Source organism: Conger conger, chromosome 4 (genome assembly GCF_963514075.1).
Source record: "Conger conger chromosome 4, fConCon1.1, whole genome shotgun sequence".
NCBI lineage: Eukaryota > Metazoa > Chordata > Actinopteri > Anguilliformes > Congridae > Conger > Conger conger.
In genome coordinates this window covers 41041292-41064328 of record NC_083763.1, presented here as the reverse complement: position 1 = coordinate 41064328, position 23037 = coordinate 41041292, and the positions used below count along the sequence as shown (strand labels likewise).

General features: G+C 42.4%; 1 protein-coding gene across 2 annotated transcripts in view; it reads right to left on the bottom strand.

Moving 5' to 3' along the window:
* Positions 1-1811: 1811 nt before the first annotated feature.
* LOC133126908 (heparan sulfate 2-O-sulfotransferase 1-like) overlaps positions 1812-23037 on the bottom strand; it is a 100976-nt gene continuing 79750 nt past the window's right edge. For both annotated transcript variants that reach the window (XM_061239405.1, XM_061239406.1), the window contains exons 2-7: positions 18872-19107; positions 17158-17243; positions 15418-15556; positions 14785-14882; positions 8529-8686; positions 1812-4249 (exon numbers count right to left, since the gene is read on the bottom strand). In XM_061239405.1, the coding sequence (XP_061095389.1) occupies positions 4023-4249; positions 8529-8686; positions 14785-14882; positions 15418-15556; positions 17158-17243; positions 18872-19107 (944 nt within the window). In that variant the 3' untranslated portion in view covers positions 1812-4022. The remainder of the gene's footprint in view (positions 4250-8528; positions 8687-14784; positions 14883-15417; positions 15557-17157; positions 17244-18871; positions 19108-23037) is intronic.

Below are 23037 nucleotides of genomic sequence, written 5' to 3'. Positions count from 1 at the left end.
ATCGAAGTTTATAACAACACGTGTGAATAGCTAATATTTCATCTCCTTTTCATATTAGCATGCTGTGTTGATCCATGCCGCCTTGCTACGGAATCCAACGTATTGTCTTTTGCGCCAGGCTAATAAACTGACAAACTGGTCCCACGTCTCCTGCCTTTCATTGAGACACAACGCAGACGAATATATGAGGCTACAAGTGCACTAGCTTTTTTGAAAAAAGTTTGAATATGTTCGCTAAAGTTTGCGATCTTGAATGCACGCCTGATCACATGATGACAAGATACTAGTTATGTAGTTATATCCTTAATCTACTATCGGAACAAGTTCATACAATAGTCTCTTGACATGCGCAAAAGAGAAGTGAGGAAGTTTGGCCGGCTCACGTAGAGTGGCATAATTGGCTCGCTACTCCAGATGGAGGGACTTGGCTGGATTATCTGATCACTGCAAAATAAGCACCTCGGATGCCTTGGAATTAAGGTCACGAGCATGAGACGAGGCGGCTTGAAGAAGGTGTGTTGCTCTCCTTTGGGCCGCCGAGGGACGGGGTGTGGGCGGTATATCTAACACTAACTCTAATTGGATTAGATGGGGTACAATTGGCTACCAAATTGGTAGAAAAAGGGAAAAATCCTAAATAAATGTAAAAGAAGAGAGAAGTGAGGAAAATAACAGCAGGCAGTAGTTTTTACTGATCTAAGGGGGAGGAACCAGGGAGGAACTGGCCTATCACAAAACAGTGTTAACTTTATGTTGCACATTATTCACTGATGTACAGCTACTGCAGCCAATGTAAAAAATAAATAAATCAGGCCAATTCTCTGATTACAGATAATAAATCCAATTACTTGCACAACACTCATATTCAGAAAATATTTGTGACAGGTACTCATATGATCACCATTAGTAGACATATACAGGGCTGTAGCAGTTTTCAGAGATCTTTGCTGACCTTGATGGTGAGTAGGCTGATATTCACGTTTGGGCTTATCAATGCCATTTTTTTTTTTTTTTACATTTCATGTAAAAAATAGTTTTTTGTGATTCATAAAGTTTTAAACCCAAATGTTTTGCTTTTGAAAAATCTATGGAGCATTATAAAAGCCAAAGATAAACACATTAGTAATGACAAATGTTTTAGAAAATGTATAGTAGTCTTTGGAGAATATTGCAAACAGTTGGATGAAGACCATGAAGTTCCTTCCCCTTTCTAGCTACTTTTTACTGACAATTTTTTTTATTTGTTGCAGCTGTAAGCTGTAAACATATTAATCTCTGAGGTTTCCTTTTATTTTCAGTGAATAATCATAATGAATGAATTAAATAATTAATCAGTATGGCCTGTCTTTGTGAAAGAGAGCAGAATGTTCAGTTAAGCTGGGCAGTTCCATAGTTCAGTTTCATGAACACATTCATCAATGCTGTGAATGTGTTCATAGTAGACAACATACACCTTTTGTAACAATGCATTATACTTTTTCACACCATTTGGCAACACTAGCCTGTGACCACAGGTAGGCCACCATACAGTTTTTGAAAAAGGGCACAAAAAGCAGGCGTATGCCATTTTAGGGCTTTTTCCATTTAAAAAATATTAACCCCTATATTTCTCAGTATTCCTATCTTTTAATTTTTATGTGAAAACAATAAATTGCATACAGAACATTTTTCATTTTTCATTCATGGGTGCCAAAATGCAATAAATGCATACCCTTCACATGGTAGCTTTTGTCCTAGAAAACAAAAATGTACCAAATGGTTCTTGTAGTGGTGGTAAAGACAGAACAGTGAAGTGAGAACAGGTGGCTGGATATGTTTGAATTTGGCATTTATTTCAAATGGTTTCCAGTAATATGAAACATAATACAAAACAAGAAGCTGGTAGTTCAATGGATGAAATTGATGACTAAAGAACAAGCATAAATATTCAAATGGATTTGGTTGCAATGGCTGGGTGGTCTGGGTTTCTCACCAAAGATTTGTAATGAAGGCACTATCGAGTTTGTCCTCTTTTGTCTCCTCAGTACAGAGCATAATCGTGTGTGAAAACACTAAGAAGCACTCGAGGTGATGCAATATGTGGGGCCACAACCCTTACGTTTATGCAGCTGGGTCCGTTTTGCCAGTGATGTGTTGACTGTTTCTGTGTAACCTAGTCAACTGACCAGCGTTATTCTCCTGCCTCATGGCTGAAAACTCAATTTTAGCACTAGTATGGAGTGAGATGTGAAGACAGCATTCCTCTGCCCTTCTCTGATTAAGACATCACAGAACTTAAACAGATAAAAATAAATTTAAAAAGACCTGAAATCAAGAAAGACGCCCACAAGTATTAATGCACTTCATAACACAACTTACTGAATGGTATGAACAATTTCTTATGTTAACTTGTAAGTCTTTCAAATAAAAATGTTAACAAGTAAACTGTATATATATTTCTAATAAAATATTGTTTTAACACAGTGGTACACAGCATTTTTATGGGACTTCAATTGCTTGTATGAAACAAGCTTTGATAATCATTAAAAAGGTGAGTGTATCTGTAGCTTTTGCATTGTTTCATTGTATGATACAAATGTCTTAAATGCAATCCGCACATTGCCTTGAGTAATGTAACAGCTGCAGTTGGGACCAAATCCACAAGTTCTTTTTAGGTTTAGTCCAGCTGTTTGGTCCAAAAGACGCACTATTTACAGCAGCCAAATCAATTCAGTTCTGGCTCTCCTTTCATTCACTGATACCTGTAAACACTTTATAAAGCACCCTAGTAAAAAAATATTTCTACAGGTAAAAGTATACAAGATGCAGATTCTGAAAGTCTGATAACAGTAGGACACCACAGCTGTTAGCAAAACGAGGACGTGCTATCCATATAGCCATGTGTGAACAGCTCGGCCCTATAACATATTGTAGGATGATGACTTCAAACAGCATGAGGTCACTTCCTGTTGACAGGCTCTCGCCCGATCAACAAGTTTTTATGAGGATTGTCCTCCTGCAGTATAATAGTAGTCATAATTATCATGAAAAGGCTTTTGGACGCATCATTTTGTGTTTGTATTTGAGGTGATAAAATTGCTTGTCACCAAAGCATCCTTTTTGAAAAAAACATCCCTATAAAATTAAAAAAAAAAAGTAATTATAAAATCCATCCATCCATCCATTATCTGAACCCGCTTATCCTGAACAGGGTCGCAGGGGGGCTGGAGCCTATCCCAGCATACATTGGGCGAAAGGCAGGAATACACCCTGGACAGGTCGCCAGTCCATCGCAGGGCACACACACCATTCACTCACACACTCATACCTACGGGCAATTTAGACTCTCCAATCAGCCTAACCTGCATGTCTTTGGACTGTGGGAGGAAACCGGAGTACCCGGAGGAAACCCACGCAGACACAGGGAGACCATGCAAACTCCGCACAGAGAGGCCCCGGCCGACGGGGATTCGAACCCAGGACCTCCTTGCTGTGAGGCGGCAGTGCTACCCACTGCGCCATCCGTGCCGCCACTAATTATAAAATGAATTAATATAAATGAATTATAAAACCAGAAAAGAAAACCCTTTGCTATGAAAATGAATATGAAGAAAGTGTTAAAGAAAAGGACAACAGTGAGTATGAGACACTGCCATTTAGCAGTGCTTGCTGTGTGTTCTTGGAACACCCCATTGCCAGGAGTTCAAGAAGTGAAAGAGTAGACAGTCACAGTGCAGATCCAGGATGAAGTAACTTGATGAACTGGACCTCTGTAAACAGTACCTTCCACTCTTACTCAAAAGTATTCCACAGTGGCCTCCTTCACAGGAATACTGCAGAAATGGAAGCAAATAAAACCAGTATTGTGTTGGAAAGGGCTTGGGTGCTGGTTACCAGTCTGGTTACAAGTCCCTCACGCAGTCGCAGCCCCCATGTAGTCAGCCCTTTGACATAATATTTTATGTCTTCTTCCTTCCCCCTGCGACAATAGTATGAAGACAAAGTTCACAGCCTTTTCACAACCGTATCATCGGTTCCCCCATTTAGTTCATTTTAGGGTAGATCTTCTCATAAAAGAAGTTCTGTGCCAAGATATAGAGCTCCCCGTCTTTTTCCCGTACAGCATGAGCGCGGACAAACTGGAACTGCTCCAGTGCAAACTCATAGAACTCGTTCTCCATCTTCCAGATGTCGGACTGCTGCAGCTTGGCAATGGACTCCTTGGTGGGTGGTTTCTTTTCGCTCGTCTTCCTCAGATGGGATTTCTTTCCTGGTACCAGACAAACCAGATGCAGAGGTCACAGCATATCCTGCTAACACCTACAGTAGCACTGCATCTTTCCCCAGCTGTTTATCCTGTCTCAAAATGTGAACGCTATCTGAAACCGTCACAACACTATAGCTGTTACCATCTGTAGTACAGCAAGCACACAGTAAATCTGAGCAGCAAGGAAAACACACAGTAACAGTCTGCATACCTTTGAATGGCCCTGTGTGACACCACAAAAGAAATGAAGGTGTGTTGACTCCCTCATTTCATTTCGATGTAAATACTGATTGACCTTCTTTTGCCTGTAAATGTTTGATGGTATATACATGTGCAATAATGTCATGGCTCTACTTGCATAAGTGCCTAGTCAATTCAGGTATATTATGATTGAACGTAATTAAAGTAAATGTATTTTCTGCAACTCAGTATAACTATTATGATTAAAATATTAATTTTGCCTTTAACAAAATTTGAAATTCACATTTCGCCAACCATTCCATCAATAGTAACAGGGGAACCCTGATGACACAGAGAACAGGCAGCCTTGACTGAGAATTCCATTATTTAGACTTTTCAGGTTCTGGAGCATTAATCTGCATCCAACTTACCAAGAATGAGATTTTAATAAATGCTAACATAAGTCATTGTGAAAACCTGGTTATAGTTATACACTGGCCCTCCAGGGCCAGAATTGCCCACTCCGGTCTACTAAATTACTAATCTACTAATTCTAAAGCTCAATTTTGCCATCCATACTTAAGGCCCAATTTAGCCGAGAGACAATTTACAGGACGTTATCATTCATCAGTGTGGATGCTCACATCGTTATCATTATGGTTTGCCCACTTACAAAGAATGGAACTGTGTAGAATTTTAATCATAGGTACATTTTAACATTGAGAGACAGAATATCACAAAATAATCCACAATAACAACATCATACAAATTTTAGAAATTTAATATCATATTTTCACATGAAATAAGTATTTGATCCATAGAACAATAGGACTTAATACTTGATGGAGAAACCTTTGTTGGCAAGCACAGAGGTCAGACGTTTGTTGTAGTTTTTCACCAGGTTTGCACAGATCTTGGGAGGGATTTTGGTCCACTCCTCTTTGCAGATCCTCTCCAAATCCTTAAGGTTCCGAGGCTGTCGCTTGGCAACTCGAAGCTTCAGCTCTCTCCACAGATTTTCAATGGGATTTATGTCTGGAGACTGGCTAGGCCACTCCAGGACCTTAATATGCTTCTTTTTGAGCCACTCCTTTGTTGCCTTGGCCGTATGTTTTGGGTCATTGTCATGTTGGAAGACCCATCCACAACCCATTTTCAGTGCTCTCACTGAGGGAAGGAGGTTGTCGCCCAAAATTTCCTGGTAAATGGCCCCATTCATCCTCCCCTCGATACGGTGAAGTCGACCTGTCCCCTTAGCTGAGAAACACCCCCAAAGGTTTCCACCTCCATGCTTCACAGTGGGGATGGTGTTCTTGGGGTTGTACTCAGCATTTCTCTTCCTCCAAACATGGCGAGTCGAGTTGATGCCAAATAGCTCTATTTTGGTCTCATCTGACCACATCACCTTCTCCCAAGCCTCCTCTGGATCATCCAGGTCTTCTTTGGCAAACTTCAGACAGGTGCATGTGCCTTCTTCAGCAGAGGAACCTTGCGCGCGCAGCAGGATTTTAATCCTTCACGGCGTAGTGTGTTACTGATGGTTCTCTTCGTGACTGTGGTCCCAACTGCCTTCAGGTCATTAACAAGCTCCTCCTGTGTAGTACTGGTCTGATCCCTGACCTTTCTCATGATCATTGATATCCCACGAGGCGAGATCGTGCGTGGAGCCAGAGACTGAGGGAGATTGGCGGTGACTTTGTGTTTCTTCCATTTTCTAATAATTGTTCCAACAGTTGTTAACTTCTCACCAAGCGGCTTGCTTATTTTCTTGTAGCCCATTCCAGCCTTGTGCAGGTCTACAATTTTGTCCCTGATGTCCTTAGACAGCTCCTTTGTCTTGGCCATGGTGGAAACGTTGGAATCTGATTGATTGTGTGGACAGGTGTCTTCTATACAGCTACATAACGATGTAACGAGTTGACACAGGTGTTTTGGGTAATGAGTTGAGATTAGGAGTGCTTCTTAATGGAAAACTAACTGGTCTGTGGGAGCCAGAATTATTGTTGATTGGTAGGGGATCAAATACTTATTTCATGCAAAAATACGATAATAAATTAATAAAATTTATATGATATTATTGTGGATTATTTTGTGATATTCTGTCTCTCAATGTTAAAATGTACCTATGATTAAAATTCTACACAGTTCCATTCTTTGTAAGTGGGCAAACCTACAAAATCAGCAAGGGATCAAATAATTATTGCTCCCACTGTAGTTATAGTTCCTGGTGTGGATGGGCCTTTTGAGATAGTGGTGTGAAAAAGTATTTGCCCCCTCTCCGATTTCCTCTATTTTTGCAAGTAGATTGAAGATTTGAAACAATTATTTGCAAACAAAATTTAATACAAAGATGACCCGGATAAACAGAAAATACACTTTTTAAATGATCATTTCATTTATTGAAGGAATAAGGTTATGAAACACCAATCACCCCTGTGAAAAAGTCCCCTGTGAAAAAGCCCCCCTAAACTTAATAACTGGTAGTGCCACCTTTAAATGGTAAATGGTTGGCATTTATATAGCGCCTTTATCCAAAGCGCTGTACAATTGATGCTTCTCATTCACCCATTCATACACACACTCACACACCAATGGCGATTGGCTGCCATGCAAGGCACCGACCAGCTCGTCAGGAGCATTTGGGGCTTAGGTGTCTTGCTCCGGGACACTTCGACACAGCCTGGGCTGGGGATCGAACCGGCAACCCTCCGACTGCCAGATGACTGCGCTTACTGCCTGAGCCATGTCGCCTTTAGCAGCAACAATTGCAACCAAATGATTCCGATAACTGGAGCTCAGGGTGGAGGAATTTTGGCCCACTCTTCTTTGCAGAATTGCTTTAATTCAGCCACATCCAAGGGTTTTCGAGCATGAACTGCCCGTTTAAGGTCCTGCCACAGCATCTCAATGGGATTTAAGTCAGGGCTTTGACTGGGCAACTCCAAAACCTTCATTTGTTAGCCATTCAGTGGTGGACTTGCTCTTGTGCTTCAGAGCTTTGTCTTGGCTGCATAACCAAATTTCGCTTGAGCTTCAGTTCACGGACTGATGGCCAGACATTCTCCTTGAGGATTTTCTGGTAGAGAGCAGAATTCATGGTTCCATCAATTATGGCAAGTCGCCTAGGTCCTGAGGCAGTAAAGCATCCCCACACCATCACACTACCACCACCATATTTGACTGTTGGTATGATGCTCTTATTGTGGAATGCTGTGTTAGCTTTACGCCAGATGTAATGGGACCCATTTCTTCCAAAAAGTTCCACTTTTGATTCATCATTCCACAGAACATTATCCCAATTGGCTTGGGGGTCATCAATGTGTTTTTTGGCAAATGTGAGACAAGCCTTTATGTTCCTCCTGCTTAGCAGTGGTTTTCGCCTTGACACTCTCCCATGGATACCATTTTTGCCCAGTCTCTTTCTTATGGTGGAATCATGAACCCTGACCTTATCCAAGGCGAGTGAGGCCTGCAGTTCATTAGATGTTCGTCTGGGTTCTTTTGTGACGCCCGGACTGAGTCGTCAATGCACTCTTGGACGAATTTTGGTAGACTGGCCACTCCTGAGAAGATTCACCACAAGTTTTTCATTGTGGTGCGCTGGAATCCAAGAGCCTTAGAAATGGCTTTGTAAGCCTTTGCAGACTGATATATTTCAATAACTTTCTTTCTCATCTCTTCCGGAATTTCTTTTGATCGTGGCACAGTGTGCTGCTTGTTGGAACCCAGTAGCCTACTTCACATTGCAGGAAAGGTTCTATTTAAGTGATGTTTAGATTCACCAGGGCTGGCAGTAATCAAGCCTGGGTGTGTCTAGTCTAATTGAACCCAATTATAAATTAAATGTGGCTATTGGTTGATTGAGTAACTAAGGGGGCACTTACTTTTTCATACAGGGGCCATTGCTGTTGGATAATCTTTTTCCTTCAATAAATGAAATGATCTTTTAGAAACTGTACTTTCTGTTTACTCGGGCTGTCTTTTTCTTATATTAAATTTTGTTTGAAGATTTGTAACAATTAAGTGTGAAATATGCAAAAATAGAGGAAATCACCACTGTATGATGTGAGTGGCAGGGCTAAGGAAGAGGCCAGGAGAGTACCTGTACGGTACTGTACGGTGGCACCCCTGAAGTAGCGAGGCAGAGCGGCCTCCAGCATCATGATGAAGTCCTCCAGCTCCTCGGTCACACCCACTAGAAAGTATTCGTTCACCAGGTTGTACTTGGCCTGCTCCAGTGCCCATCTGCTCCCCACATTCCTGAAAAAGCATTATACGTAATTTAGATCTTGTGGAATATATATATATGTATAGCTTCGACACGTCCTTTTATACAGTCCTCTTATGAGCAAACAATTACACAACCTCAACAAAGTTAGCACAAGCATTACATTACATTACGTGGCATTTAGCAGACGCTCTTATCCAGAGCGACGTACAACAAAGTGCGAATCAAACACAAGAACAAGTGCAAAAGTGGACCTGAGAGGACAGTACTGTTCCGAGTCCTAGTGTAAACATACAGAAATTCAGAACCAGGACAGACAGCAGTCGTGAGCGGGAAGTGCAGGTGTGGCGAGGGGGAGGTGCCAGACGGCAGGAAGTGGCAGAACGGAGGGGTCTTGTTGGTGTATAGGTCTTGATAAGGGATTGAATATACACAGGGGCTGATCCTTTAACTGCCTGGTATGCGAGCACCAAAGTTTTAAATTTGATGCGAGTCATAACAGGCAGCCAGTGGAGGTTGCTGAGCAGGGGGGTGACATGTGAATGTCTGGGAATATTGAATATCAGACGAGCTGCAGCATTCTGGATGAGTTGTCGGGGTCTGATGGCAGATGCTGGAAGGCCAGCCAGCAGAGAATTGCAATAGTCCAGGCGGGACAGGACCATTGCTTGAACAAGGAGCTGAGTGGAGTAGGTGGTGAGAAAGGGTCGGATTCTCCAGATGTTGTACAGGAAGAACCTGCACGCCCGGGTCACCGTAGCAATGTTCTTGGAGAAGGATAGCCTGTTGTCCATCACCACTCCAAGGTTTCTTGCACTAGGGCATGAGGTCACTGTTAGTATCCCCCAGTGAGATGGAGAAATCAGAGAAGGGAGAGGTTAAAGCAGGGATGAAGATCGCCTCGGTCTTAGCTGGGTTGAGCTTTAGATGGTGGTTGCCCATCCAGCTCTGGATGTCTCTCAGGCAGGCAGAGATATGGGTAGAGACCTGTGTGTCTGATGGGGGGAAGGAGAGAAAGAGTTGGGTGTCATCGGCATAACAATGATAGGAGATGCCATGAGCAGAGATGACGGGGCCAAGGGATCTCGTGTAGATGGAGAAGAGGAGGGGTCCGAGGACTGAGCCCTGGGGGACTCCTGTAACAAGGGGGCGAGGGGTTGACACTCCTCCAGCCCAGGACACCTGGGAGGACCAGCCAGAGAGATAAGATTGGATCCACTCTAAGGCTGTGCCACGGATCCCTGTAGATGCCAGGGAGGCTAAGAGGCTGGAGTGGTTGACCGTGTCGAACGCCGCAGAGAGGTCAAGAAGGACCAGAACAGAGGAGAGAGAGGTTGCTCGTGCAGCCTGAAGGGACTTGTTGACAGAGAGGAGTGCAGTCTCCGTCGAGTGGCCAGGTCTGAAGCCGGACTGGTGGGGGTCCAGCAGGTTATTCTGAGAGAGGAAGGAAGAGAGTTGGTTGGAGGCGGCTCGTTCAATGGATTTGGATAGAAAAGGAAGGAGAGATACTGGACGGTAGTTTTGAATGCAGGAGGGGTCTAGAGTGGGTTTCTTCAGGAGCGGGGTGAAGTAGGCCCTCTTGAATGATGTGGGAAAGCAGCCAGAGGACAGAGAGGAGTTAACAAGGGAGGTGACAAACGGGAGGATGTCAGGCGTGATTGCCTGAAAGAGGAGAGCAGGAGGTGAGACACATCAACATCTGTAAGGGGACAGAAAGAGGAGAAACAGGGGGCAGACACAGAAATGGAGACAGGCATAGAAGTGGTGGTGGTCGCAAAGGTGCTGCGGATATCTGCAACCTTCTCGTCAAAAAATACCGCAAAGTCATCAGCAGTGAGCGAGGACTGAGATGGTGGGGGGGGTGTGCTGAGGAGAGAGGAAAAAATGGAGAACAGTTGACGAGGGTTAGAAGTGGAGTTCTGGATTTTTGTTTGGAAGTAATTTCTTTTGGCAGTGGTGATAGTGGAGGAGAATTCCGCCAGGAGAGACTGGTAGGAAGACAGGTCCGATGGGTCTTTTGATTTCCTCCACTTCCTCTCAGCTGCACGTAGGCTGGGCCTGGAGGAACATAGAAGGTCAGAAACCCATGGGCTGGGAGGGGAGGATCGAGCAGGCCGGGAGACAAGAGGACAGAGAGAGTCAAGGGCTGAGGAGAGAGAGGAAAGCAGGGCGGAAGATGCGGAATCAGTGGGTAGTTTGGAGAAGGATTCAAGAGGAGGGAGGGAAGCGGTGACTCTGGGGGCAAGGGAGGAGGATGATAGTGTGTGGAGGTTACATCGGACAGAAACAGTGGGGGTGAGAGAAGGGGAGGGAGGCAGAGGGGCTAGGGGGATGGAGAAGGAAATGAGGTGGTGATCGGACTTGTGTAAGGGGGTAACAGTGGGGTTAGAAGAGGAGCAGTTCCTCAGAAAGATCAGGTCGAGAAGGTTTCCAGCCTTGTGAGTTGGGGGAGAGTGCTGCAGAGAGAGGTCAAAGGAGTGACGTAGTGGTAAGAAGGCAGCAGACTGGGAGGCTTCCAGGTGGATGTGGAAATCTCCCAGGAGGATAAGTGGGGTGCCATCCTCAGGGAAAGAGCTGAATAGAGTGTCAAGCTCATCAAGGAAACTTCCCAGGGCACCCGGAGGACGATAAACAACGACAATATAAAGTTTAACAGGGTGAGTAATTGAGACAGCGTGGCATTCAAAGGTGGATAGGGATAGGTCAGTGAGGGAAATCGCTGAGAATTTCCACAAAGGGGAGATCAGCAAGCCAGTGCCACCTCCACGGCCAGAGGGCCGGGGGGTGTGTGAGAAAGAGAAGGAGGATGAGAGGGCAGCAGGGGTGGCAGTGTTCTCTGGTGTAATCCAGGTCTCGGTGAAATTATCCTAACAATTGCAGCGTCCAAAGTATCTAACTTGGAATTACTTTGCGCATGGAATTAAAGTTGTTTTGAATAAACATAGGCTTATTATCTTATATTAACTAGTCAAAGGCTTATTCGGCCAAGACTTCTGCCACTCGGGTTTCTGCACCACAAGTCACAGCATATTTTCTAATTATGAATCATACTTAGAAGAAAAGCCACACATTTCAAGAAGGTTACCTCAGGAGTCCCCCTCATTTCCTTCCCTGTGTCCACGGAAAGGCAATCCTAGATGAGTCAGCAACCTTACGATATCAACCACCTTGCATGGAGAAGATCTGTTTTTGTCAATGGCAGCTTTGTGGCTCTCTGATAGTTTTGCTGCAATAGATCCTGAAGACCTACAGCTTAGATGGATATTTGAGGTTGCATGTTTGTGGAATTTAGTACCCAGTTTGTTCCAGTCCCTCATACCTTTTCTTAATGAATCTTTCACCCTGCTCTCACCCTGGAAATGGCGGCAGGCAAAGCAAAGGACAGCGCCTTTCTCAACCGAGTACTCCACCCAGTGATACTTGTAGTAATAAGTCGAAAATTCTCGCTTTCTATCCACACTTTTTATCCATAATTTCATAATTTCTAGTCGAGTAAAATAACTAGTTTCCAACAATGTATTATTTGTCCCATTTGAGCTTCCCATGAGTTACCTTTGTTTATTGTGTGTGCTTTACGCATTCTTGGCTGGAAGGAAAAAGACGTGGTTGTAATTGTTTTTTCTCCTCTTCTATAGCAATAAAATATTAATATTTCTGAATGTCTCGGCATGGCTAAGGCATATTCCTGCCTAGCTAATATAAATTTGTAGAGTGAAGAAGAGAGAAGAGAAGCGCTGCTGAACTGGAACAGCCTGCATCTGTACAAGGCGCAGACAAAGTAAAAGCTTACGTTACTGTTTGCACTATTTGAATTATATAGTTGGCTTGGTAGCTAGCTACATTATCATCAACAACCAATATCCTTTGCTAACTAAACTTTGCTTGCATACATGTAACTTTCAGTATTTGTTTGGGGATTCATATAGCCATGAAAAACGGCTTTTGTTCCCTGACCTGGGCAAGCTTACTAAAGATTGAAAAGGCTAGCTAGCTAGGTTTTGAAATAGCTGGTAGCTAGCTGGTTGACCAGTTCAGACCATCTCCATACTGGCTATGGATCTGGTCTGAAGCTATGTTTTGAAAAGGCTGGTATCTGGTAATTTCATGTGCACAAATAAAATTCATTGGGAATAAGTTACATTGTACTGTTATTTAGCTAGCTAGCTACATTTGCTCACTGGCTCTGCATCGCTGTGCCCGTTTGGATGTTTAGCATTTAGAGCGGCTGATTGCTGGCTTTATGTCGCTGGGACGTAAGTGTTAGATGGATGAATTTGCTTACATTTTGCAGACTAAATGACCTGCTAACAGTTGTTTTAGAACATGGCTTCAGACCAGATCCATAACCAGTGCTGGTAGCTTATCTGGTAGCTGGTCAACCAGCTGTTTCAAAACATAGCTTGTGCTGGTGAAAGCATGTCAAGCTGGGAGCTGGTCTGGACTGGTGAACTAGCTAAACCACGTTGAGCTGAGAGCAGGCCTGAACTGGTGAACCAGTTGAACTATGTCAAGCTGAGAGCTGGTCTGAACTGGTGAACAAGCTACCAGCTACTGTCCCCTCCAAATGTATTACAACAGCAAGGTCAATTCCTTTGTTTTTGCTTTACACTGAAGACAGACGAGTTTCAGATCAAAAGATGTTCATGAGATGACAGATCTGAATTTCAGCTTTTATTTCCTGACATTTTTATTTAGATTTGTTAAACAACATAGTGCATACCACCTTTTTTTATCAGACCACCCAATTTTTAGGTGAGCAAAAGTATTTGAACATGTGACTGACATGTGTTTCTTGTGGCTCATATGTGTCCTGTTAGATTCATTGGTTAAACAGTAAATAGTTCTGAATGGCATGGTTTTAGCCTTGGGTTTTGCCTGTGAAGACTGCATTTGTATTAGAAAAGATAACCCAATATGAAGACCAGAGAGCTGTCTTTGGAAGAAAAACAAGCCATGTTGAAGCTTAGAAAAGAGGGGAAATCCATTGCACAAGAATTGAGGATAGCTTGTACAACAATTTAGAATGTCCTGAAAAAGAAAAAAACGCATACTGAGCAACAGACATTGAACAGGTCAACCAAGGAAAACAACAGCAGTTGATGACAGAAACGTTGTGAGAGTTGTCAAGAAAAAACCCAAAACATCAACAACATCACAAACAATCTCCACAGGGTAGGGGTGAAGATATATCAATCAACCGTTCAAAGAAGACTTAGAGAGCAGCAATATAGAGGCTATACCACAAGATACAAACCACTCATCAGTAATAAAAATCAGAAGGCAAGATTACAATTTGCAAATTAGTAGAGAGATGAGCCACAAAACTTTTATGGACTGATGAAACCAAGATGACCCTCTACCAAAGTGATGGAAAGACCAAAGTGTGGAGAAAGAAGAGATCTGCTCACGATCCAAAACATACAAGCTCATCTGTGAGGCATGGTGGAGGAAGTGTCATGGCTTGGGAGTGCATGGGTGCTTCGGGAGTGGGTTCACTAATCTTTATAGACGTAACTCATGATGGCAGCAGCAGGATGAATTCAGAAGTCTACAAAAACATTCTGTCTGCCAACTTAAGCAGAAATGCATCCAAACTAATTGGGAGGAACCTCATCCAGCAGCAAGACAATGACCCAAAACACATTGCCTGACTTCATTAGGGATAAAAAGTGGAAGGTTTTAGACTGGCCAAGTCAATCACCAGACCTTAACCCAACTGCATGCATTTCACCTCCTGAAGAGGAGATTGAAACAAACAATGACTGAAAGGGGCTGCGGTAAAAGCCTGGAAAAGCATCAGTTTGTGGACTGTTCTTGAAGCGTAGGCCTATAATAGAAATATGACACTCTGCTGCCCCCTACTGTCGGAACATTGCAAGTACTTCAGACGACTCTGGATTAGAGTGTTCACATTTGCCACCTGGTGATGATTGTGCACACAAAAAGTTTATGCAAATGTGCCAGCCCCCACACAGGTCTCCCAAGGCAGAAGCACCATATGAAACATCAAATTACTGTATACATGAGATCCAATATACCCAATGGAAATATGAATGCTCCTTTAGGTGAGGATAATGTATTGACTGTTTTGGTATACATGTGATTATGTGGGGAGGGCTTGTGTGCTCACCAGCATTCGGAACAGTGACCGCAGAAAAAAGGGATCTGCAGCCAGAGTTTCTCTGCAGCACAGTCTGAGCCGGCTGCTGACACGCACTCATCGAAGGTCTGAAATGCAAGACACATTAGCCAAATGCGACCTGCCTAACGTCCTCTGATTGAGGCATCCTATAAAAATCAACAATGTAATGAAGAACTCACATTAGATTTTTGAGGGTATATTTGTGACATTGTTACTATACAGTTTTTTCTTCTTTTCCATCCTTTCTTATTTTATATTATTTTTTTCTGTTGTCTCTCCAGTGAGATGGATGAAGACATGGGGAATGTGACAAGAGCAACATAGTGGTAGTATGTCTATACATTATTACATTACATTATTGGCATTTGGCAGACGCTCTTTTCCAGAGTGACGTACAGTTGATTAGACTAAGCAGGAGACAAACTAACGGGCCCAACGGCTGTGCGGATCTTATTGTGGCTACACCGGGATTAGAACCAGTGACTGTGCGTGTCCCAGTCATTTACCTTAACCACTACGCTACAGGCCGCCCTACACCATGCATTATACCTGTGCACCCCTGCTCTATAGCTGTGCACCAGTGCCTGGAATGTCTCAATTTTGACCAACAAAATAAATAACCTTCTTGTCTCCCTGCCTCCTCCTCCTCAGCCCGGGCCTGTAGTCGTCACCAAAACGCAGGAAGTAGTAGTAGGAGACGAGGCGCTCGATTGGGTCACGGACAACATTTATGTAGATAGGCTTTCTCTTCACCCCAAACCTGTGTTGATGAAGGGGGGGGGGGGGGGGGGGGGGCAAGAGTCGAACAGCAGTGAGTCGAACAGCAAGAGCACCACAATGCTTTATTATGTAATATTGCTAATCTGGAGAATACCTACACTAATGGTAGGGAGATACTAAATTGATGAACTGGGCCCTAAGAGAGAATCCAAGTAAAAGTAACTATTAAGTAATTGCTCAGAAAAAGTCAGCACAACTTATATGACATTTGAGATAATGTGTCTGTCCTTATTAGTATTGCAGCTTCTTAGAATTATTTATAATTATTAAATCCAAGCCAACATAAAACATTCCTCTTTGTATGAAGTGCTTATAACCATCATGTCATGAATGAAAACATGCAAGTTATTGAGTAATTGCTTAGAAAAATTCAGCATAACTGATACAGTATCTTCTTAAAACTTGTTCTAGTTCACACTACTAATGTATTTCTAGTATTCTACAAAGATTGTTGGTAGATTTCCAGTTAAAAGCATAGCAAAGCATGTTTTCCTTCATGACATGATGGTTATAAGCACTTCATACAAAGAGGAATGTTTTATGTTGGCTTGGATTTAATAATTATAAATAATTCTAAGAAGCTGCAATACAAATAAGGACAGACACATTATCTGAAATGTCATTAGTGTTGTGTATTTAGTATTATAGTTAAGTATAGTTAAGGCAAACAAGTGAGCCATTTCCTCACTTCACCACTAGATGGTAGTAGCTACATAAGTAATTTTTAAAGAACAGCGTCTCAATCGCCAGAAAACTGAGGTTCTGTTGAATACAGACCTGGGTGAAATATGTAATTGTTTTGGATTCAAATACTTTTCTGAATTTTACTGAGCTTGTCTGGTGTATTGGAACAAATTGATAAAATATATAAAAGTGCCAGCCTCGTCTTCTGGTCCTCTTGGTTGGCTGAATTACACCAGGCAAGATGAATCGAGCACATAAAATTTTTTTTAATCCAAACAATTACGTATTTCACACAGTTCTGGTTGAATTATAAAATATAATTTGTCATCTTGTATATTGCATATGCAGTCCATCTACAAAAACAGTTGTAGATGGATTACAGGTGAGAGCTATGGATATTTGTACTTATATAAACAACAATAACGTTCTACTTCTTCCTTACACAAACAAATGAATACATTCGTACCAAACAAAGTGATAATGCCTCCAAGCTGCTTATTGCTGTTTATAACTGTGAGCAATGGGCATGGGTATATGGTTGGAATATTTAAGGAACTATAATAGAGTTGTTTTTTTAAATCTGCATTACAGTCACTCTTGCATTCCCTTAACCATTTCAGTCCTAAGACGGTCATATTGCACTCTCAACCTTATACCTTTTCAACTAATCACAATGACTGCTCTATTATTTTTAGCCTATATTAGAACCCTACTAAATCTTCTCAACCAAAGCCAAACCCTCTTGCAAATTGGGTGGAGGCACTTCATATTGGATTGGGACTGAAAGGCTTAACTCCATTTGCAAGGTGCCACATTTTCCAATTGGTGAAAACAAGTTTGCCGGCTCCCCTCCCCACAAAGAAAAAAAAAAGAAGGAACAGATGAACCAGCACTCACTTTGTGAAGTCCAGGAAGGCTACGTGACCGTGGTAGAACCCGGGCTTCATCTCCCTCCAGGACGTGACGTTCCTCACAAAGCGCACCTGGCAGGACAAACCATTTGTCAGGGCACCGCAGACAGCGAACATAAGCGGCTCTTGCCTTCCCAGCAGCCCGGTGGGCGGAGGCGGACACAAATGACTGAGCGTACATCTCTTTCAGCAGAACCCTTTGTCTACACACAATCTGTTGTGAAAACACAGACAGGATATTACCTTGGCGAAGGCGGCGAGAATAATACTTTCCCACCTTGAGGGCATACATTCTCCACTCTGTGCCTCAGTGACATGAATACCAATGCACAAATTTACACTGTCGGGAGAAAAGGTGGAGTGCTGCATGCACTCCTATTTGACAAGGCCAGAACGTGAGATATTCCTTCAGGATATTTCAGCTGTCGGCTGTCGAAAAAAAATATTCAAGAAATAATGCAGGTAGCGTGATTGCAGATGATGAATGCCTGTCTCCAATTAGACACCTCTAATCACTACAAATTGTGTTTCTGCATGCTCTGGATATACAATGGCCTCTTGTGAAATTCTTTACCGCTTCATCCGGGCAAAAAATACACAGAGCAATGTTTTATGGATTCTTCTGGAACTGCAGAGAAGGCTGTGTAAATTCAGCAGCACATAAACTCTCTTATAGAAACCCTTTCACTTTCAAAAGCCACATGCACTTTAGAATCTAGTGAGCCGGCGTATCGCACAGTGGACTTAATCTATTTGGAAAGGGCAGCTGCTTTTTGTTCAAACCCCCCCTACATTTCTCCAAAATGTAATCAAAATGCTTTTCTGAAGTCCTCTTTTCTTTACCAAATTAAAATGAAAAATGCTGTCATTCTCATGCCGATTACAATACATAAATTATGTATGAGATCTCGGAGACAACGGGCAAACGAATCTCACTTTGATCCGGAGATATAGCTTGTTAGAAAAACGCAGCGCCCAGTGAACCCGCGCCATCTGCCGTGGTCCGGAAAGTGATAGGGACGAAGGTGAAAACGGGGTGCGACCTCCCACTGGCGGGTGAGGACATTTACACAAGCCAGGACAGTAAGCCCTCCAAGCACCTGTTCTTCTTCACATCAGATAGAGGCTTGATGATATAAATCATTGGGATACCATGCTCCATTGGAGAGGGGTTTGTGACTTTCCTGCCTGCATTTCATGAGGGTTCAATGCAGGAACCTTAGGTTTGGGTGAAGCTGGAAGACAGCTGCTACTGAGGTACTCAAAAGGTGCACTGCAAAAAATTACCTAACAAACATTTTATTCTCGTTTTAAGACTTAAGATCTTATTCCTTTCTCTCAAGTAATAAATGCTAGCTTTAATTTACCGTTTGCTTGACAAGTTAAATCTTCTTACCCCATTGACAAATATTTTATTAGTCAAACTGTCTTTCCTCATTGGCAATATTTAGGTCTTATTTAGCAAAAAAGTTAAATAAAGAGTTTAAGTCTCAATATAAGACTAAAATTCTCGCTGACTTACTTTTCGTTTTTTGCAGTGAAGGTGCACGGGAATCCCATTTATGAAGCGTGAGCAACAACCTGGGAGGGTGGAAACATGGCCTTGAAATATGATTTGGCGGTTTATCCGACACCTTGGTCGGGTGGGGGCGAGCTTTGGCCTGGCACCGCAACGGGATTGTACAAAACTAAGCCCTCACCTGGTCCTGCAGGGACATGACAGGATTGTTCTTGGTGGTGTTGATGTGCAGGACGTGGTACTTGTTCTTGCTGCACAGGTCGTAGGCAATGTTAGTGAAGGAGGTACTGGCGGTTTTGGGCACACGGTTGTAGATGATGACCACATCGTCACTCTCATCCAGCTCCAGGTTCCTGCTGTTGTCCATGGAGTGTCTCTCCTCGATCTCCCGTACCTCGTGCTTGGCGATTGCCCGCTCTGGAGGGGTGACACGAGAAGAGGGTCGTTATCTGGACATGCGGAGGCATCAATAACGTCACCGCCGCATCTAGGAATAAAAAGGCCAGTATAGTATGTGACTAATGAGAAACCATGAAGTGTATAAAAAAGTCTCACATCCTAAGATAAGGTGCTGGGCTGAGATAATACAGAAATGAAAAAGAAAGTCTGCCCGCATTACAACTCCAAAAACACCTTCAATAAGTGAGATGCACACAGAGGAATCAGAACTGGAGGAATCAGGCTTAAGACCAAATAAACTGTCATCCAACTCAGCCTCCACTTGGACATTGAATGAATTAACTTTTTTTTTTGTTCGGTGAAAAGAATAACTGGACAAAAGGTACTCAGAAATAATTTCTCAGCACAACATAAATGATTGTCCTTTGAAAAATTAAAAAAGTAGTGCAGTCCTGCTGACAATACAATTTTTATGTGGCGAGAAATAACACTGTGTACAGATTTCTGTGGAAGAAATTGAAAAGAAAAGTGAATATGATATTTTTTTCTTCAGGTCAAAATGTTCTGTACACATGATTAGGAGGAAGTGGAGAGGACGGGTAAGGGGGAAATACCATCTCTCACTGACACACCATAAACACAAACTGTGGTGCTTTTAAAAATATTGCTGCACTATGTCCTTTCCACATTGGCCACATATATATTAACTATAATACCACATTTCCACAACATTGCCATGGTGCTCGTTTGTTGGAAAAAATACTGCACATCTTATTTTCATATGCAATTAAAGACTTCTCCACATTACTTAATTGCTCACTAGCGGCAGTGCCGTTGATTCCAGTACAGGAGGATCAGCTCCCAATCAGTGCAAGTCAATGGAAACAATATAGTAAAGATACAAGGTCAATACATTTTTCCCACAACAAAATGCAGTTGCAATGTGTCTTGTCTCGGGTGACCAGGTGTCATGCTTGATGTTGCACTGCACAGCATTTTAAGGGCGATATTGGCTCAGGTGGTAAGAGCAGTCATCTGGCAGTTGGAGGGTTGCCAGTTCGATCCACCCTAGGTGTGTCGAAGTGTCCCTGAGCAAGACACCTAACCCCCAAATGCTCCTGACGAGCTGGTTGGTGCCTTGCATGGCAGCCAATCCATGGTGTGTGAGTGTGTGTATGAATTGGTGAATGAGAAGCATCAATTGTACAGCGCTTTGGATAAAGGCGCTATATAAATGCCAGCCATTTACCAATTACCATTTTTAGCCTTTGTCCCACGTCACACATATGGAGATAGTCACGCATTTTGAAGCAAAATAACACTTAAACATTAAATTATCGATTTGGATTACTATGTAAGGGATAATACCCAATGAACAAGTAAGTTATGAGGAAATAACTGCCCAACAGGGTGGTGCTTCGGGTTGGGCTGTTTACCACCCACCCTGAAGGGCAGTTATTTCCTCATAAATTACTTGTTCATAGGGTATTACCCTGCTTATACCACAGCTAACTTGCCAAAGTAATGCAGCTGTGGACAATTTATTCTTAGTTTAGAAACAAATGTAGTAATTGAAACGCAATGGAATGGGAGAAAAAACAGTCCCTGTTGCTGTGAAAAAAATCTTCACGCAGCCTAAAATTGCCTTCTGCAAGTAAAAGCCAACTGCATCATAGTTAAGAAAAGTTCACAACCTCATCATTGGCGAAAGGAAATATAATGTTAGGCTATTAAGTAATATTAGCTTCCAAAATTATGGTAAGCAATTTATAGAAATTTGAGACTGTATTACAGACTTCAGTGCCATGCAACTGAACGGAGCCCTTCCCATTTTGAATTGAACCATATTATGTCATTGAGTTTTACAGCACAACTGTCAAAATTATTAGAAATGCATTGTGCAAGATGTTCTACACACCTGTTTGATCTGTTCTTGTAAGCAAGGTTATACGAAATGCCATATTTGCCCTAGGTGGTCGGTTATTTTTCAGTGCCGTGATATAACCAACAATAATCTCCAGCATTGCCTATTGCTTAGTCATCTCCGCTTTCCCTTTGTAGCTCTAGCTCTCACTCATACGTTAACTCATATCGCAGTTTGATTGGTCTTAATTAACATGCTCTTCAGTCAAAAAGCATTAACAAGGCACATAGTCAAAGCTAACAAGCAATATCTCAAGACGGATATTAGCAAAAAGAAAAGAACATGCATTTACAGCCAAGAATGGCAAATAACACATCCCTGCATGAGGCCAGTCTCACAATGCACCACTTGTATTCATACAGGTCAGCCAACTGTGTAGCAAGCTAGCCCTGTCATTTTCTCAGACTATGAGATTGCAAAGAAAATATCATGTAGCTGCACAAAAGCAGATTTACTTTTGCATTTCGTTTTTAAATCCACTGAACCATCCAATTCATGTCCATGCAATTAGACATTTGATTTTGAAATGCAAGATTTGCACTGAATTTATCTTACTTTACGCCTAAATATAAAGTCAGGTCAGGATTCAGAAGGATGTGATTGAGCTATCCTATTAAACTGTTGTTTGTTGACTTTTCATTCATTATATTTTTGAATTGCACGTTGGATCAAAATTATGTATCAATACACTTACTTGGTCATGCCTACAGTATAACGTTACCAATTTATTTTGAAATCTGTTTGTTATTCAAGCTATACTGTGTGTGCTGACTAGTGGGCAAGAGTGTGACTGCAGGCTTGCTGGATATGTGCATTATATCAAAGTTATACACATTTTGTATTAGCAACCTATAAAGAACGGACATTATTAATCTGTCCCGCATTGTCCCACAAAATCTTACCCTTTGTCCCGGATTTGGACTGTTTGGATCTGGTCACCCTAGTTTTGTCCTTCATCTAATGTGTCAATTTGTTAAGTTATTGACAAAGCAATCTTTTGAGATTAAACAAAACTATTATTATTCGTGGTGAAAGATAGCCTGTCACACTTATTGTGACAGTAGTGCACATGGTATTTCATTTTGGACCATTTTTACTTTCTGACCCCTGGAACTTCCACCTCTGCTAATGGGTGAGTGTTATGCCGGGTGGGGTGATTCTGTTGTGAACTTCAGGAAGCCATTCAACATGAACTGCTTCAGGAAATATTCCTTTCTAAATCTATCATAGGTAAGTAATCATGCCAATTCGACCACCTGAGCTTTATGTCACTTTCATTATAGACCTTGAGCACTGACACCTAGAGTAGCTTATCACAGGATTGTGTGTAAAGAGAGCAATCCTCTTGTTCTGAACGAATCCTATCCTCCTTAAATCTGAGGGCTTTGTTAAAAAAAAAAAGCCACATAGTGATTTTTCAGAACATTAGCACAAAACTGATGCATTCGAGACCCTTAGGTTACTGTGTAACATCCTTTTTACTGGCACTTTTTACAAGCAGTCTTGTCAGTTTCCGTCTCTCCTCACATTGATCTCTCTCAACCGGTTTCTCTTCCACTTTGGGCTGCAATGAAAAGATGGTGGCATGCAGGCATTCAATAGAGGAATCTTCAGAACATTGCGAAATGATGAACTTTGGCAATTTGGCCATGCCTTGCCCCAGAAAAAAAACTGATACAAATCCCTCGAGTGTACTTCTAATCGAAAGAGGCATAAAATTGAAATGTGTGGAGTTACACTAAAGGCTCCACCCTGCCCAATGTTCAGTTGATTTGGATTTTTTAAATTTTGGGTGCCAGCACCACCTAACTTTTATTATTTTGCTTTCTGAGGTATGATAGGGGGGCAAGTAGAATTTTGTTTCTTTTTGTGTGAGGAAAAAGCTGTCAGGCTTCTGTGTGGGCTGGGCACCTCAGGCAAGGAGGTGAAACAGGATCGATGTTGTGGCCTCCCAGGGCCCAGTTTGAGTTGCTGCCCATTCGGATCCTGTGTTCCCTTTCAAGAAGGCCAGTTCAATATCTCCG